This window comes from Syngnathus leptorhynchus, chromosome 3 (assembly GCF_054491065.1).
Source record: "Syngnathus leptorhynchus isolate UIUO chromosome 3, UIUO_Slep, whole genome shotgun sequence".
Taxonomy (NCBI): domain Eukaryota; kingdom Metazoa; phylum Chordata; class Actinopteri; order Syngnathiformes; family Syngnathidae; genus Syngnathus; species Syngnathus leptorhynchus.
The window spans coordinates 20,615,915-20,631,257 of record NC_141197.1 but is presented as its reverse complement, the minus strand read 5'-3'; the positions used below and the strand labels follow the sequence as shown (position 1 = coordinate 20,631,257).

At 48.1% G+C, this 15,343-nt stretch overlaps 1 protein-coding gene across 5 annotated transcripts; it reads left to right on the top strand.

Annotated features, from left to right (window-relative positions):
• Positions 1 to 393: 393 nt before the first annotated feature.
• dpy19l3 (dpy-19 like C-mannosyltransferase 3) lies at positions 394 to 13,157 on the top strand. Of its 5 annotated transcripts, none has more exons than XM_085908397.1 (19): positions 394 to 572; positions 813 to 959; positions 1,060 to 1,187; positions 3,026 to 3,116; positions 4,240 to 4,361; positions 4,470 to 4,615; positions 4,810 to 4,933; positions 5,022 to 5,156; positions 5,261 to 5,392; positions 5,862 to 5,963; positions 6,373 to 6,446; positions 6,899 to 7,057; positions 7,123 to 7,245; positions 8,593 to 8,704; positions 9,309 to 9,365; positions 9,800 to 9,882; positions 11,349 to 11,481; positions 12,139 to 12,297; positions 12,379 to 13,154. In XM_085908397.1, exons 2-19 carry the CDS (start codon positions 824 to 826, stop codon positions 12,547 to 12,549), a joined length of 2,187 nt encoding a protein of 728 aa, XP_085764523.1. In that variant the 5' UTR covers positions 394 to 572; positions 813 to 823; the 3' UTR covers positions 12,550 to 13,154. The 5 variants fall into 5 exon arrangements, with proteins under 5 accessions (XP_085764523.1, XP_085764522.1, XP_085764525.1 ...); XM_085908396.1 differs by having other exon boundaries at positions 7,108 to 7,245; XM_085908399.1 differs by lacking the exon at positions 394 to 572 and having other exon boundaries at positions 895 to 970; positions 7,108 to 7,245.
• The last annotated feature ends 2,186 nt before the right edge of the window (positions 13,158 to 15,343 follow it).

Sequence of the window (15,343 nt, the reverse complement as noted above, 5' to 3'; positions counted from 1 at the left end):
TCATCACTGCTAACTACAACCATGGGCCTCTTGGGCACAGTATCGGTTAACAGTGTAATGTGTGAAATAATTCAAAATATATCAAATGTTTTTTGACGAGAAAACCTGGCACGTGACGGTGAGGTTTTTTTGTTTGCTCATTTTGACACTTTCTATTGTCTTCATGTACCGGATAGAGCCGTGACAACGACGGAGGACAAAATAAAATGTACTCACATGTGAAATGTAGTTTAAAAACTGCTGTGCGCACTATTTAATCGCGTTTTGGTATATTTCATTCAATTTATTAAAGGACAACAATAACATCGATCACAAGTTGTGGGTATAATTACATTTTGGGAAGACTTGTGATTTTATTTTGAAGGCAAACCCTGTCGAATTCCGGCGTGAATACTCAATCGAACCCCGGGAGGTGACAAGCCAGTTCAAGCAATGAATGTGTCTTCTCAAGGCAGACGAGACCCCAATAAATGGGCCGCGGAGCTAACCAAGACGGGTAGAAAGCAGACGAGAGCCGCCTAAGTGGACGTTCCTTGGGCTGCGGTTCGGACGCGTACGTTTGGGTTTTCCCGGTGCGTGTTCGTCTGTTTTGATTACGGGAACGCGCGCCGCAAAATCACAACAATGTCGCCTTATTAGTTAGTATAAGTCACATATGAGATCCTAGATCAATCTTGTGTACCAAAACGGTATATGATCTCATCTCGTTTATAGCCCCCCTCAAATATTAAACAAAGTCATCCAATCGACCACAGTCAGTTTCGAAAACAAACACAAGGTGGCGTCGTTGTTTACATTTGGATCTGTGACAGGGCCGCGCATCATGGCAGCGCTGCGCCATAGGAAGGGCAGCCGGGGTAAGTGTCCCCCCCAGAGCACCCCTGCCGACTGTAAGCCTCAGCAGCCCCATCAGTCCAACTGTTGCCCCCAGCATCATCACCAGGACGACCTCCTGCAGGGTGAGTTCCAGGTTGGCTCCATTCCATACCACCTCTCTGTGGGTGAAGTTCACTTGACGCTTCCTCCTCATGATCCTCACGCGTGCATGCACAACGGCAGGTGACTGGTCGTGGGGGTCCATCGTGTGCACGTCGGTGGGCTGGTCGGTGTCGGTGGGCCTGGGCCTGCTGTGCTGCATGTACATGGCCACGCTTCACGAGAACGACCTGTGGTTCTCCAACATCAAGGTTCTTGCTCCTTGTTCTATTACGCCAAGTTATCTGTATCATTAATGCGACAGACTCAAATTAGGTTTCCCCGTTGAAATGAATCGAAAGCCGTTCTAACATTAAGCCCGTCGGATCTGCTTTAGTGCTCGAGCTAACGGTCACAGCTGCTGCCTGTTAACTTTTTAAAAAAAAATTTTTATCCGTTAGACATGTGTTTATGTGTTCAGAACCTTCGGTGGGATTGAAGAAAAAAAAAGGTAGTCTTGCAACAAAGTCTGAGCTTGTTGTTGTAGCGCTGACTGTGTTACCACGGCAACAGAGTGGCCACAGCGTGTTTGGAGTTGACATCATCATTGGCAGTGCACTATGTTCTTCATGGACACACACAAACACACACTCCAAGAAGACGTTATCCAAGTATCAGACCTCCAACACTTTGGTTCTTCTGCTACAAAAGAAGCTTAACAGTTCCACCGCTATGTCATATCCTTGTTTAAATCCTTTTTAGATGAAATTGTATATTACATTTTCTGTAACTTTCTGTAACCTTGGGGGAAAAAAAAGCATCACATGTTTTTGACATTTACACTCATATTCTCATGGGACGCTGAGTTTCTTAGACGGATAACAAGGACAGAAGCTGGAAAGTTCATCAGTTAATCTTATTGTTAGATGAGCATTTTTATGAGAAATACTTTTTTAGTGATTAATGTCCTTGTTTGCAGTACAAAGTGAGTGGCGGGAAGTTATAAAAGTCTACCAGGGATTTTGTTGCGGAATGACACACAATTAGCAGTGCAGTTCATTTAGGGCAGCGGAGCTCGCTCGCTCGCCCGCCCGCCCGCTTTCATTGTGTGCCGCTAGCCAAGTCCACGTGGCTCGCAACAGGGAGTTAATTTGGGACGCAGCTGGACGACACATCCACAAGTGCGCTGGCGTTCCCAAACATTCCCCCCACTTCCTCCCTCCCTCCGTCCTATTCTTATAAAAGGTCAGGCGAGCCACAGTCCACCAGCTTCCCACTTTTCCATCTTGGTCCTGCACTTCGACTTCTGGCAGAGCACTTTTTTTTACTGGGGCCTCAACAAGACACCACAAAGGCACCGGAGGGGATTCAAGTCCAGGGCCAGCGCGTCCGCTTGAGATCCTGACCTGCTCCCCCGTTTTTTTTTTTTTTTAAGCAGAGCGGAAGGTCATAAAGGAGCTGCTCATTTCCCACGAGAGCACTTTGACATGTTTTCTCTGCCATGGAGCTTCAAAAGCTAAATGATTTGGAAGCACTTTGAAGACACCTCGGCCGCTCCTCGTACATTTTCTCCAGATTGATTCGGATCTCTTCTATTGAGCTTTTCACTTTGGTGATGGAGCTCCGCAAACGGCGACGAGGTACGACCAAGGATGAAGAGGAGGAGGATGAGGGGAGCTCCGGATCCGGCTCTCTAGCTCCAGGGCGAAGGTGGCGACGGACTGTTGCCACGGCGACAGGGCTGACGACGGCCGGCCTGCTGGCTTTGACGCAGGCCTGCTGTGTCAACGCCTTGCACGAGAACCTGCTGTGGTTCCAACAGCTCACGGTAGCGCCCGACAAAACATCTAAGAACCCGCAAATTCTAAAACGACAACACAGTTTGACCATTGGGACTCGAGGAAAATGAAGTCATTTTTTTTTTTTTTTTTTCAGCATTTTCGACAAAGCCTTACATATTTAACTTTCTTTCTGACACTAGTGCGTCTTAACAAGGTATAGCAAGAACTGTATGTTAATGCTAGATGGCTGCGTTTGGAGTAAGTGTCACCATATAAAGTTCAAGCAAATTTTAGAGGCTAAACTGAACTGAGCAACATTTTTGTTCCAGGAGGTAGAGCGTGAGATCTCCTTCCGGACCGAATGTGGACTTTACTACTCGTACTACAAGCAAATGTTGAACGCCCCATCCATACAGGAAGGTACAGGATAAATCACTTTATGCTAACTTGAAAGCAAATCTCATTAGGCCTTTGTTCATGACCTCAACTTAGAATTTAGAATCTTTATATTTCTGTTGTTTGAGTAAAAGCAAACGTACCACAGACAAATCAAGTGAGAATTAGACGAATTAGCATTAGCTATGTTACAGTGTGACTTCTGAGCGCTAACTAAATGTCATCATGCGCATGTTTTAACCGTGGTTCATTACCAAATATGTTCTCTTAATAAATGACCAAAAAGTTACACCTTCATTTCACAAATATTGTTGGCCTTAAGTGCAAAAAGTAAAAACAAAAGCAATTTGACTTATTGTTGTTCTTATTCTAGCTTACGTTAGCAGGACACATTAGCATTAGCTTGGCTACGCCCTCCATTTTGTGGCCCGACGTCAACAGTTTATTGCTAATGATGCACGTGGGTAAAATGACTCCTTGTTCCCATCATCGCGGTCATTAAAATTCCTTCTTTACCGCAATTTTCCACTACACTCTCTAATCGACTGACTGGCCGCGAGGAGAGGAATGAAGGGAAGGGAAGGGATTTTTACAGAACGAGGGAGAGATAAAGAGAAGCGTGTGGGTGGAAACGTAGACGCTGTTTCACGGAAAATGCGGCCGCTTCATCCACCGGAGCTTCGGGATGACGACAGCGGCCCAAAGTGTCTGGAATGTCGCAAGTTGGCATCAGGCAGCGTTTCAATCACAGCAAACTTGTTGTAACCATTTCCAGCCCCGCCCGCGGGTCTCTTTGGAATAATCACAGCAGTATGGCTACAGATTCATTCTGGATCAGAGTTGTTTGTTCTGGAAGAACGACTGTATTGTGGCGCACACTCGCAGAGATTTGAAGGAAATCATCTACATGGCAAAGTTCCTGTGTTATTTCGAGCAGGGCTCCTTGAGACATTTATCTCATGACGGACGTGTCGAGTGATTTTCATTTAGCTCAGTAAAAGTCACTTCAGGTGTTGAATCTGTAGAGCCTCGCTTCTTACGCTGACCGTCTCATCTAAATGTAAATTTTGAGTTGGTACTAATCGGACCACCAAATATTGTATTTTGTATGTTGAATTTTCATTGATTTATATTTGTTTTTGCTCAGGATTGTCAGAGTTGATCCATGACAACTTGACAGAGTCCAAGAGGACCATCAACCTCCTGCAGAGGATGAACATCTACCAGGAGGTCCTTCTCAGCATTCTCTACAGGCTTTTGCCCATACAGGTAACACACACAAACACACATGCACGACCACGTGAAAAGTTATATTTACAAAAAAAAAGAAAACCTTTGGCGGGGGTCATGCTGACAATTTTGTTGCCTGTTTTGCAGTCATACCTGGAGCCCATGTACTTCTACATCTACAGCGTGTTCTCGCTGCAAGCGGTCTACGTGATGGCGCTCTACCTGACAGCGTGGCTTCTGGCTGGCTCGTGGACGGCGGGCGCGCTGGCCGCCATCTGGTACATCCTCAACAGGTGGGCACCGAGCAAAACTCCCGCCAGCTAGCTAGCTTCTCTTTTATCTAATGTTCACAAAGATCAAAACAACACATTTCTTGGACAAATCAATAGGAACACAGCCTGTATTGATCTGTGGAGCTTCATCCACGACCATGTCATGTTGTGGGGATACTAACAGTGCTCAGGATGACTTCTAAATGTGTTTGTAGGGTGGACACGACTCGTGTGGAGTTCACTATCTCGCTGAGAGAAAACTGGTCTTTGCCCTTCTTGGCACTACAGGTTGCCGCCATCACGTGCTACCTGAGGCCTCGGCTGGGCACTTTGCAGCAGGTGGGCGCGCGTGGGCTAACGCCAATGCTAACTCCCGTAACTGCGTCAGCATTAGGACTTTTCTGTCTTTTCTCCTTCCACTGGGCAGAAGGTGACGGTGTGGTTGATGTTCGTGTGCAGCTTGTGCTTCTGCGTGACCTGGCAGTTCAACCAGTTCATCTTCCTGGTTCAGGCCCTCGTCGTCTACACGCTGGATTGTGTGGACGTGCTCACCGCAGCACAGGTATGAGCGTATATGGTCATTTGCTGCCCTCTTGTGACTGCGAGGTGGGTTTTTTTTGGTCTGTTCTGTCTGAGTGTTTTATTTGGGGGGTTTTTTCTTCCCAGGTGACCACGCTGTACTTGGTCCAAGTGAGCGCTCTACTGAGCGTCTGGCTGCTGCAGTTCTTCAACAGCATGATCCTGGGCTCTTTGGTCCTCAGCTTCATCGTGGCGGCCCTCCTCGTGCGTCACGTCCACGTGCGTAGACGCGCGCAAGATGGATGCCACGCCTGGCACGCACGCGCGTACGCGCGTACGCGCGAGCATGGCTTTGTTTAAGCTGCCGATAATTCCACTTTGTGAGCAGGGACACATTTCCCCGTCAAGTCTTAATGTAATTTATTCCAATCCGATCTTATCACGGTGACAATTAGGAAGATATTTAGCGTGGCAGCGAGACGGCGCAAGGCTCTAAATCATTCATATATGTATGCTAAGTTACTTGTTGAAAGTAGGCTGCTTTAAGAAAAAAAGAAAGCAGGATGAGTCATTCAGACGCTGTTAAATTAAAGTTTCCTAAAATGGAAGCTTGAATGATACCAAAAAAAAGACTGTTATGATTAGGTAGAGTAAAAAGTGTCCCCAAAATGAACAAAATTTATTATTTCTCGAAAACATTGTCTAAAATATGTGATTTGATTTTTTTTTTTGTGTGCTCCTGCGGCAGCGTTCTCTGAAGACGGGAAGTTTTGCGTCCCGGGTGTTCAAGCTGATTATCCACAGCACAGCCGTCCTCCTGCTCACCTTCGCCATCAACTTCCTGACCAAGGTCTGTCCGCCATTTCTCTCCTTTCTCCAACATCCATTTTCCGCAAGAAAAGGGTCCAAAGATGGCTTGCGTTTTGTTCTTTTCATTTGCTCTTATGTTGAGTTATTTCTTATGGTGTTTTGCACTTGAGGGCCAGCGACTCGGCGCCACCATCTACAGGGACCCGTTAGCCATGACAGCGCTTTGCTGTAAATAGTTGCATTCCACTTAATGAACACAAACGTTCACGGCAGCAGTGAATTACCGGTTCATTACAAGCGAGCGGGAAAAAGAGAGAAAATACATTTCCCTCCCTCTGCAGTTGAGTAAACACACTCTGGAGGCCACTCTTCATCTGACACGTGTAGTTTTGAGGCGAGTTTGTTTTTCTATTTCATTCCCAACCTTATCTGCACGCGTGTGTTTGCAGAAAGCGCTGCGGCTGCGATCCGACGAGCACATCTTTAAATTCATCAAGTCAAAGTTTGCCCGGGGGCCCACGAGGTAGGAACGGCAAACGCGCCTCGCGCTCGTCTCTTCGGGTTCTCAGCTCGTCCGCCGTTGTGCGTTTTATTCCTCCGACGCCGCGGCACCTGTGCGCGTGAATAATAGATGAGCGTTCGCACCATCGATTAGCTCGGTGCGTCGTCGCTGGCGAGATAACGCCGGCTCGCTGCGCGCCAGCCAGCGGCCCTTCAATTATTCAGCAGCTGGCACGCGATACGACGTTTATTGTGATATTCACACGTGTGTTGGATGTATATCTCTGCCATATCTTGCTGGCACAAAATGTACAAGCGGCATTATTAAAACCTCTGTGAAAATGCTCCAGAAATGTTTCCTATCGCTCCGCCGGCCAGCCCAGAAGGTTACAAAGAGCACAAACGCACAATTGTTGACGTTACCTATCACGCGCAAGTTTCCGTTGTTGACGGCTCCTTTTGCAATTTTTTCAGGGACTTTGACGCCAACCTGTATCTGTGCGAGGAGGCCTTCGGTGCGCTGCCATTGGACACTTTGGAGCGTCTGTCCGCCAGCCTCCTGCTGGGCCCCTACGCCCTCACGCTGGTGCTGATGGGCGGCGCCCTGGCGCTGGCGGCTCTACGCAACCTCAGGTGCACCCCCGAGGGAAACCCAACTAACTTAACTAACTTCAGCCAACTAGTCCTTCCCCCCACAGAACAAAAGGTGGCGCTGCGGAGAGGAAAGCCGAGGGTCCGGCGGTGGCGTCCTTTCGTCCGGACGTGGCCTACAACCTGCTGCACACGCTCTTCTACGGCTTGCTGGCCCTCAGCACCATGAGGTGATGGCAAACACTTTGCATTTCATCCTCTGCCTTGTTGCTCTCGCTACACTTTTTATTTTTTGCCGCCAAGCTAGTATGTTGTGCCTCGGGTGACTTTGCGGTGCCCTCCAAAGGTAACGTAATCCCATCCCTCCAATTCGGCACACAGCAGGACGCCTTCCTCGGGTCCAAAAGCCAATCGCCGGACGCAACCCTTGCGCCTGAACCCGAAGACCCCTCTTCTCGCCTCTTTGTCTCTTTTTCTTTTGAGCGGTGCCTCGCCGTTGTCACGGCAACCGCAGCAACACCGCCCGGCGCCGAGCTTCTCTTATTATTCTGAAAGCATAGTCGTTTCATAACCTACGCAATGAAAGCGTGTGGATGAGTACGTCCGTGCGCGTCACTCCGTGTAGCTCCTCTGTGACCAAGCCAGTGCGCCGACAACTGCAACAGCGATAAGTCGATAATCGGAGTTGTGACTTTTGCTTTGCGTCGGATTCATTTCAAGAATCTCGCAGCTCGTTACAAGCTCGGTACAAACGTGCCGCGCATTCTAGACCGAGTCGCTCACGTGTTCCATCTTTGGCGCCGGCATGGGAGCTTGAAATGAAGTCTTGAAGGCGGAGTCTGGCTTTCAAATGGCACTTTTTGCCCGGTTCACTAAAAGCCTGCTTCCTCTCGTTTGCTCGAGGTGCGTTCAATGACCGCTAACAAAGTAGGACACTTCTCAAAATAACGTCGAAAAAATGTATTCATTTATTAGGTTAAAAAAACAATGCCTGGCACTCGAGCACACAGCATTTTATGGCTTATTGGATGTAACGAAATCAGCCTCAGGGTGTAAAGGAGGGTCAGGGTTTCAAGGAAAGGCTGGGTAGGGTTTCAAATATGCCGTCCTGTCGACTTTCATTTGCAAGATGGGCTATGCGCACGCATTCAAATAAGGCTTTCGTGTTTCAAATGTGGACGGGCTTTTCAAATTAGCCTCTTAAAATTAGGAATTAGGATTAAAAAATCACTGTCAAAGGCAGAATTAGAATTGAATTCAAACCTTTTCACCCGCAGGTTCAGCTCACACGAAGCGTTTGGGAACGGCGTAAAAGAGAAGGCGGCGGCACAGTTGAGGCTGTGTGTGTGCACGCGTGTGTGTGCACGTGTGTGTGTCTGTCTGAAAGCATTAAACAGCAGCACAGAGACAGACTGCACACAAACTGACAAATTGGATTTTTTGGCTCCCTGTAAGTGCTGATGAAGAGCAGGAGGCCAAAAGTGCAGGCAGACTGCGTTTCTTGTTTTTTTTCTTTGGCTTCTGCATCTTGAAAAAGTTTGTTTTCGCCAAGCTTTCACATTCTTTGTACCGAGCAGGATGAAGTACATCTGGACGGGACATATGTGTGCCGTGGCGGCGTACGGCGTGTGCGGGAGGGACGTCTGGGCCGTGCTCCTTCACGCGCTCCGATGCAACACCAAAGTCACGGTCAGTGTGAACGCCACCAACGAGGCAGGCCAGGCTTTGGATCTTTCGTTTGGGTACCGTTACAAAGGCCTGGCTTTCAAATGAAGCCTTACAGAAAGGGAGGAAGAACGAGAATGACCCAGAGCTTTTCAAGTAAGGCAGAGTTGAAGTCGGCTTTCAAAAAGTTGAAAAAGTTACGATTTGAAGACAGCGGGACTTTTTTGGAAGCAAAGATTGCATCTTCAGACTTGCGATTTCCAAATAAGGTTAGCAGTGGCCCTTCCAGACACCGTTTGGGTTTCTGATTTTTGGTTTTTTTAAAATGAGAATTGGAAGTTGACAAGTCATGCCAAATATTGAACAATTTCAGTGAAGGCAGAATTAGGATTTTAAACAGACGCTCAATGTACCCGCAGGTACCTTTTATCGCCAATTTGCGGGGGGAAGGGAAAGGGAAGGGGGGAGCGCATCATTCATTCCCAGAGGCGTCCAGACTGGCAGGCAACCTGCTGCGACGTGCCAAGTGCAGGGTTGCGGTTAGAGGTGGCCACCAGGGGGCAGTGTGGCTCTTAGGCTTGGCCTTGAGTGACTTGTGCCTCTTTGCTGTGTGTCCTCCCTCCGCCAGCTGACGTTGGTCCGCTACGCCGCGCCCGCCGCCGTCTTGGCCTTCCTCTCTTACAAGGTAGCGCAACACAACAATACGCAAACAAGAAGCGGCCATTGTGCGCCTTCAACCAGCCACCAAGTCCTTTTATTCTTTCACCCCCCTCCCTTTCTATTATGTGACCGTCATCTCATAATACCAGCAATATTTTTGTATACAAGCAGCAGGCAAAAAAGAAGCAGCAACACCTTTGAGCATTTTCATTCTGCTGCTGCATTGTGCGCTCGCTCGCACACAGAAAAAGACTTTACACTTGTCAAATTGACATTCATAAATCATTTGCAGTTTTCAATGCCAGCTATTTTGAATGACGGTATTGCTTAATGTCTCAAATGTTTAAAATTCTAAACACCTACTGTCGACTGCATATTGGGCGCCACTTGGCCGCAATGACTCACTTTAACGTTTGTTTTTTTGGGGCATGATGACATCATTTTCATGGTCGCCTGCAGTTCTGGCCCAAGATGGTGGAGGAGCTGTCTGACTTGAGGGAGTTCTACGATCCAGACACTGTGGAGCTCATGACCTGGATTAGGTACACACACACACACCATCATCATCATCTCTGACATCAAAGGCAAATCTTATTAGTTTCCCCACTTTGTTTGATGTTCTTGATTAGGCCGTGTGTGTGTGCATTGTGTGTGTGTGTGTGTGTGTGTGTGTGTGTGTGTGTGTGTGTGTGTGTGTGTGTGTGTGTGTGTGTGTGTGTGTGTGTGTGTGTGTGTGTGTGCATTGTGTGTGTGTGTGTGCGCGGGTGGCCCCTGACTGATGAGAGCCCAAGGGTCTTGATGAATAAGAAATAGTAGTTGTTGGAAGAGGCCCATCTTCTGGCAGTGCTCCGGTAGCCCCCTCCCCAAGCCCGCCACGACCCACCCCACGAGGGTCTCCGTGGCCGGGCTGCTGATCAAGAGCGCCGGCCTGGTGGGATATGGGCTTTGGAAGTCTGGCTGCGGCTGCTGTGCACTTTCCAGCGGCTGTCTCACTACTTCTCACTTAATTGCTCTGAGGGACTGCTGACATGCTGCTGTTTTGGTTAGCAACTAAGTTGCAATGCAGCTCAGCTCAGGTAGCAACGCTTTCATTTGTGCGTATTGCTGGCTCGAGTCAGGCTCGGTTCGCGAGTTTCATAATAGGCTTCGACAAATTCAAGTCGGCTTTGGGGTTCTCAAATGAAGCTTTGGACACAGTCGGCGCTTAAAATGAGGCTTTCCAAAGCGAGTCGGGCTTTCGCAGCAGGCTGGCCCAAGTCGATTTGGTAGGTGCTGATGATTTGTTTAGCGGAGAGTTCAACCGCTCCCAGCTCTTTTCAATCTGATGTTTGCGTGTGACCAATTTGAGCGTCACCACGGTGTTTTCGCGACACCGCTTTTACAAGGCTGCCATTACCCCGATTGTCGTGATGACTGCGGCTGCTCGTGCTAAAATGTGTGTGCGTGCTCTTCGCCTCAGGAGCTAATCCCATTAGGATGCCAGGATTATACGGGTTGCGCGGAATTACTCGGGCGGGGAGGGGCTAAACCTGCCCGCCGCGCTAATTACATTCCGGATGAAAGCGTTACGGCGGCGAAGGAGGCTCGTCTTACGGCCGCGGCGTCTGAGCTGAGTTATTAGCTTCCGTGCACGGGAAATCAGGCTGACTTCAAGCCGCGCCGCCTAACAAGGAGCGAAATGAAAGATGGATGACTCGGCGCCGACGTTTTTGGTCATTTGGAAAAACACTCGTTTGAATTTGTCGCCTGATGCAAGTCATTATTTGACACCGCGGGCGTTCAAAATGGAACAGCGGGAAATACGTACAGCATTGACTTCCATTTTGCGTCCAGGTCGGGTGGAAGATAGGGTTTGAAAATAAGGTTAGCTTTTCAAACAACCACTTCAAGCTCACGTGGCCTCCGCAACAAAGCCGACACCTTCCAGATTCCTTTGTTGCCTGGCCCCTTTTCTCTCTTTCCGCCGCGTCCTCTCCTTAATCCGCCGGTGCTATCGTTCTGTCGGCAGCACAAAGACGCCGGAGCGGGCCGTCTTGGCGGGAAGCATGCAGCTGCTGGCCGGCATCAAACTGTGCACGGGGCGAATCATCACCAACCACCCGCATTATGAAGACGCCGACCTGAGAGAGCGGACCAAACAGGTAGCGTCAACACACACCAGCTGGCAAAATGGCCGCCCGGGCGGGGCCAATCAGTGACGCAGCTGAGACGCGGCCAAGGTCTTCTTGTCTCAACTGAGGTTTGTTCTTCATCAACATCTGGAAGGAAAGAAATCCAACAAACCCCAAAGGCCTTTTTCAGTGCAGCCAGAGGAAATCAAATGTTTTTCCACCTTACCAGACAGATGTTGGTGTCTTTAATGATGGAGCCCCAAAAATCACAGTGAAATGTTCCCAAATGGTTCAAGTTGCAAATTTACTCCTTGAATGGGAAGAATAAAACTCATCTAGCTCTTAGGCTTTTATGATTCAGGCTTTAGTACTTACTGCAAGTGTGGGCTTTCTTTGGGTACTTTGTCTCTTTGGACCTTCTAAAGGCTCAGTAGATCTAATTGGGAGGTTTAGCTCAGTGCATAAGTCTTCGTAGACTTGCCTTTGATTGACATTGTGGGTTCAAACCCATATGACATTAGTCATGTGATCAAGTCAGACTTTTAATTATTCGGAAGAAAAGTTTAAAGAACACAGTTTCTCGAAGACATGGTAATTTATTCATTTTTTTTTGCTAAAAAAGCCTATCACGAGTGAAGAAAGACAATTCTGGCCGCCTCACGCCGGTTGTCCCGCTTTGCCCTGTAGGTGTACCAGGTGTACGCCCGGCGCTCCCCGCAGGACATCCACGCCATCCTGCAAGGGATGGGCGCCCACTACGTGGTGTTGGAGAACTCCATCTGTTACGAGCGCCGCCACCAGCGAGGATGTCGCCTCAGAGACCTGCTGGACCTGGCCAACGGACACGTGGGTCCACTTCCAAATGAACACCAGATCGTTTTATCCTCCTGTTTGTGACGGTCACGTGATCTCCTTTTGTCCAATCAGATCATGGACGGTGAAGGGGATAACGACGCCGACCTGGTGGCCGCCGCCCACCCGCGATTCTGCGACGCCGTCAAGACGGACTCGCCGGAATACGCCGCCTTGTTCAAAAGAACCTTCCAGAACAAAACCTTCCATATGTACCGAGTCAAGAAGAAAGCCAAGAAGAACTGACGCATACTTTGTGTGTACCAAGAAGCACATATCTTTGGCACCTTTGGACAATGCACAAGAAAAGGAGTGCACGTCAATGGCTCTGGAAATGCTAATATGTTGGGAGTCGGCGACAGTGATTTTTTTCTTTTTTAAGGGCAGACTCATGTGAGGTCTAAACTACAGTATTTTACTGCCAAACAGATCAAATGTTAACAAAAGGCTGCCAGTGATTCTTCATTTGAAAAAGTCAACCACTACAGCATCTGAGCGCTTAACTGCCAGTGAGAGGCTACCAAAACATTAGCAAGACGTGACCAAGTGGTGAGTCACGAAAGAGGCAAAAATCATCTTTTTGAAACAAGTTGATGTTTTGTGGCCTAAATGTTACGAAACAGCAAACCAAATGACAGCAAAACACACGCACACACAGCTAGATTAGTGATGTGCATTCCAGTTCTTTTAAGTGGACTGAATCTTTATAATCAGTTCACTCAAAAGATTCGGTCAAACGAATCGTTCAACAAATCGGCGTCGTCCCCCGCACACACACAATCATGGTCAAAGCTTTACGGAAAGTGAAAAGTGCCACACCCGCCCTCACCCCACTTTCTGATTGGCTGGTTGATCTGTGACGTCACTCGGACACTTTATTAGGTACACCGCCATTTTCACGTGTTCCTAATCACGGGCCACTTTATTAGGGAAAAATCATGGTCAAAGTTGAACGGAAAGTGAAAAGTGCCACACCCAAACAACCCCCCACTTTCTGATTGGCTGGTTGATCTGTGACGTCACACGGACGCAGGTGTACCTAATCAATTCATTAAGGAAAAAGTTTAAGTGAAAGTGAAAAGTGCCGACCCGCCCTCACCCCCACTTTCTGATTGGCTGTTGGATCAGTGACGTCACTCGGACACTCCATTAGGTACGCCGCCATTTTCAGGTGTACCTAATCACAGGCCACTTCATTAGGGAAAAATCATGGTCAAAGTTGAACGGAAAGTGAAAAGTGCCACACCCAAACAACCCCCCACTTTCTGATTGGCTGGTTGATCTGTGACGTCACACGGACGCAGGTGTACCTAATCACTTCATTAAGGAAAAAGTTTAAGTGAAAGTGAAAAGTGCCACACCCGCCCTCACCCCCACTTTCTGATTGGCTGTTGGATCAGTGACGTCACTCGGACACTCCATTAGGTACGCCGCCATTTTCAGGTGTACCTAATCACAGGCCACTTCATTAGGGAAAAATCATGGTCAAAGTTGAACGGAAAGTGAAAAGTGCCACACCCAAACAACCCCCCACTTTCTGATTGGCTGGTTGATCTGTGACGTCACACGGACGCAGGTGTACCTAATCACTTCATTAAGGAAAAAGTTTAAGTGAAAGTGAAAAGTGCCACACCCGCCCTCACCCCCACTTTCTGATTGGTTGTTGGATCAGTGACGTCACTCGGACACTCCATTAGGTACACCGCCATTTTCAGGTGTACCTAATCACAGGCCACTTCATTAGGGAAAAATCATGGTCAAAGTTGAACGGAAAGTGAAAAGTGCCACACCCGCCCTCTCCCCCACTTTCTGATTGGCTGTTGGATCTATGACGTCACACGGACACTCCATTGGGGGGACACAAACTCATATAACAACGTAAAACACATATCAAATGTCAGATTTTTATGTTTTAATTGATGAATATAAAGACACGGAATAAAAGACCAGACAAGGTTTAACATAAATGTTTATTAAAATAATAATAATACAAGTAAATCCAAACCAGCAATCTAATGTGAAATAGCAGTAGCTATATTGGACAACAATATTTCGGCGTATATATGCATACACGTTATTTAAAAACTACTATAAGTGTTATAAAATAAAGTGACCCCAAGAGAAGCATAATCTCCCCGTTCTTGCATAACGCTTGGAGAAAACGTGCATAAAAAAGTGGTGTGGAGAAAACGTGCATAAAAGAGAAGTGGCGTTTCATCTTCGTTTTGTTTTACGGTGACGTCGGTGACGTGGCACGGGCTTCAATGCGCATTACCGACACCCACTGGTTGAAGTCATATGAACTGAAACTTTAGAAAGTGATTCATTCACTGAAAAGATTCGAAGCGTTCACTCACGAGCCAACACTACTAGCCATAAGTAGTCTGGCAAATTCACATGCTAGCAAATGGCTTGTGAAACGCAATGAAATTGCTTGTAAAACGTGAGCAAAGTCATTTGACTGCATCGGTGCTTAGTAGTTGCAGTTGAGGTTCAAACCCCTCGCTAAATGCTCACAAACATTGCAAAGTGCCACCAAGCAGCTAGCGAAACGCTATTAGCCGGCAAGGGAGCCATGTTGTGATGTCTCTCATGTTTTTGCTTTCCCTTCACCACCGCTATTCTCATCAGTCGAAGCTTCAACCTTGCACTCCAATCATCTCAGTCGCACACTGCCATGAATAATGGAAGCGGTGAGGAAATTGCGGCGCTGATTCTCCGCGGCAATCCACAATAGCACCAATGAGTGTTGCTGCTGCTGCTGCATCACTTGTGGATGAAAGGAAGCTTTGCGGCGGCTGAGGGGAGGAACAATTGGACCCGAGTGGAGAACGTGCCAGACTGATAGACAAGCGGCGGCGGTGCTGCCGGTGCCGGCGGCGGCGGCGGCGGCCCGATGCTTGTCGTGATGACTGCTGCGCCCGCCTCAGCTCAGATGCTTTGGATTCAGTGGCTGCGTCGCCGCTCGCATAGCGAAAACATAAAATCGTATAAAATAAGTCAACATTAAGATGAGGGAGGATGCCAAAAGAATGGAGTT

Excerpts from the sequence above, each read along its gene's own strand:
- dpy19l3 (XM_085908396.1), top strand. The coding sequence starts at position 824 with ATGGCAGCGCTGCGCCATAGGAAGGGCAGCCGGGGTAAGTGTCCCCCC. Across the intron at positions 1,188-3,025 it reads TGTGGTTCTCCAACATCAAG|GAGGTAGAGCGTGAGATCTC; the intron begins GTTCTTGCTCCT and ends TTTTTGTTCCAG. Across the intron at positions 5,393-5,861 it reads TCCTCGTGCGTCACGTCCAC|CGTTCTCTGAAGACGGGAAG; the intron begins GTGCGTAGACGC and ends CTCCTGCGGCAG.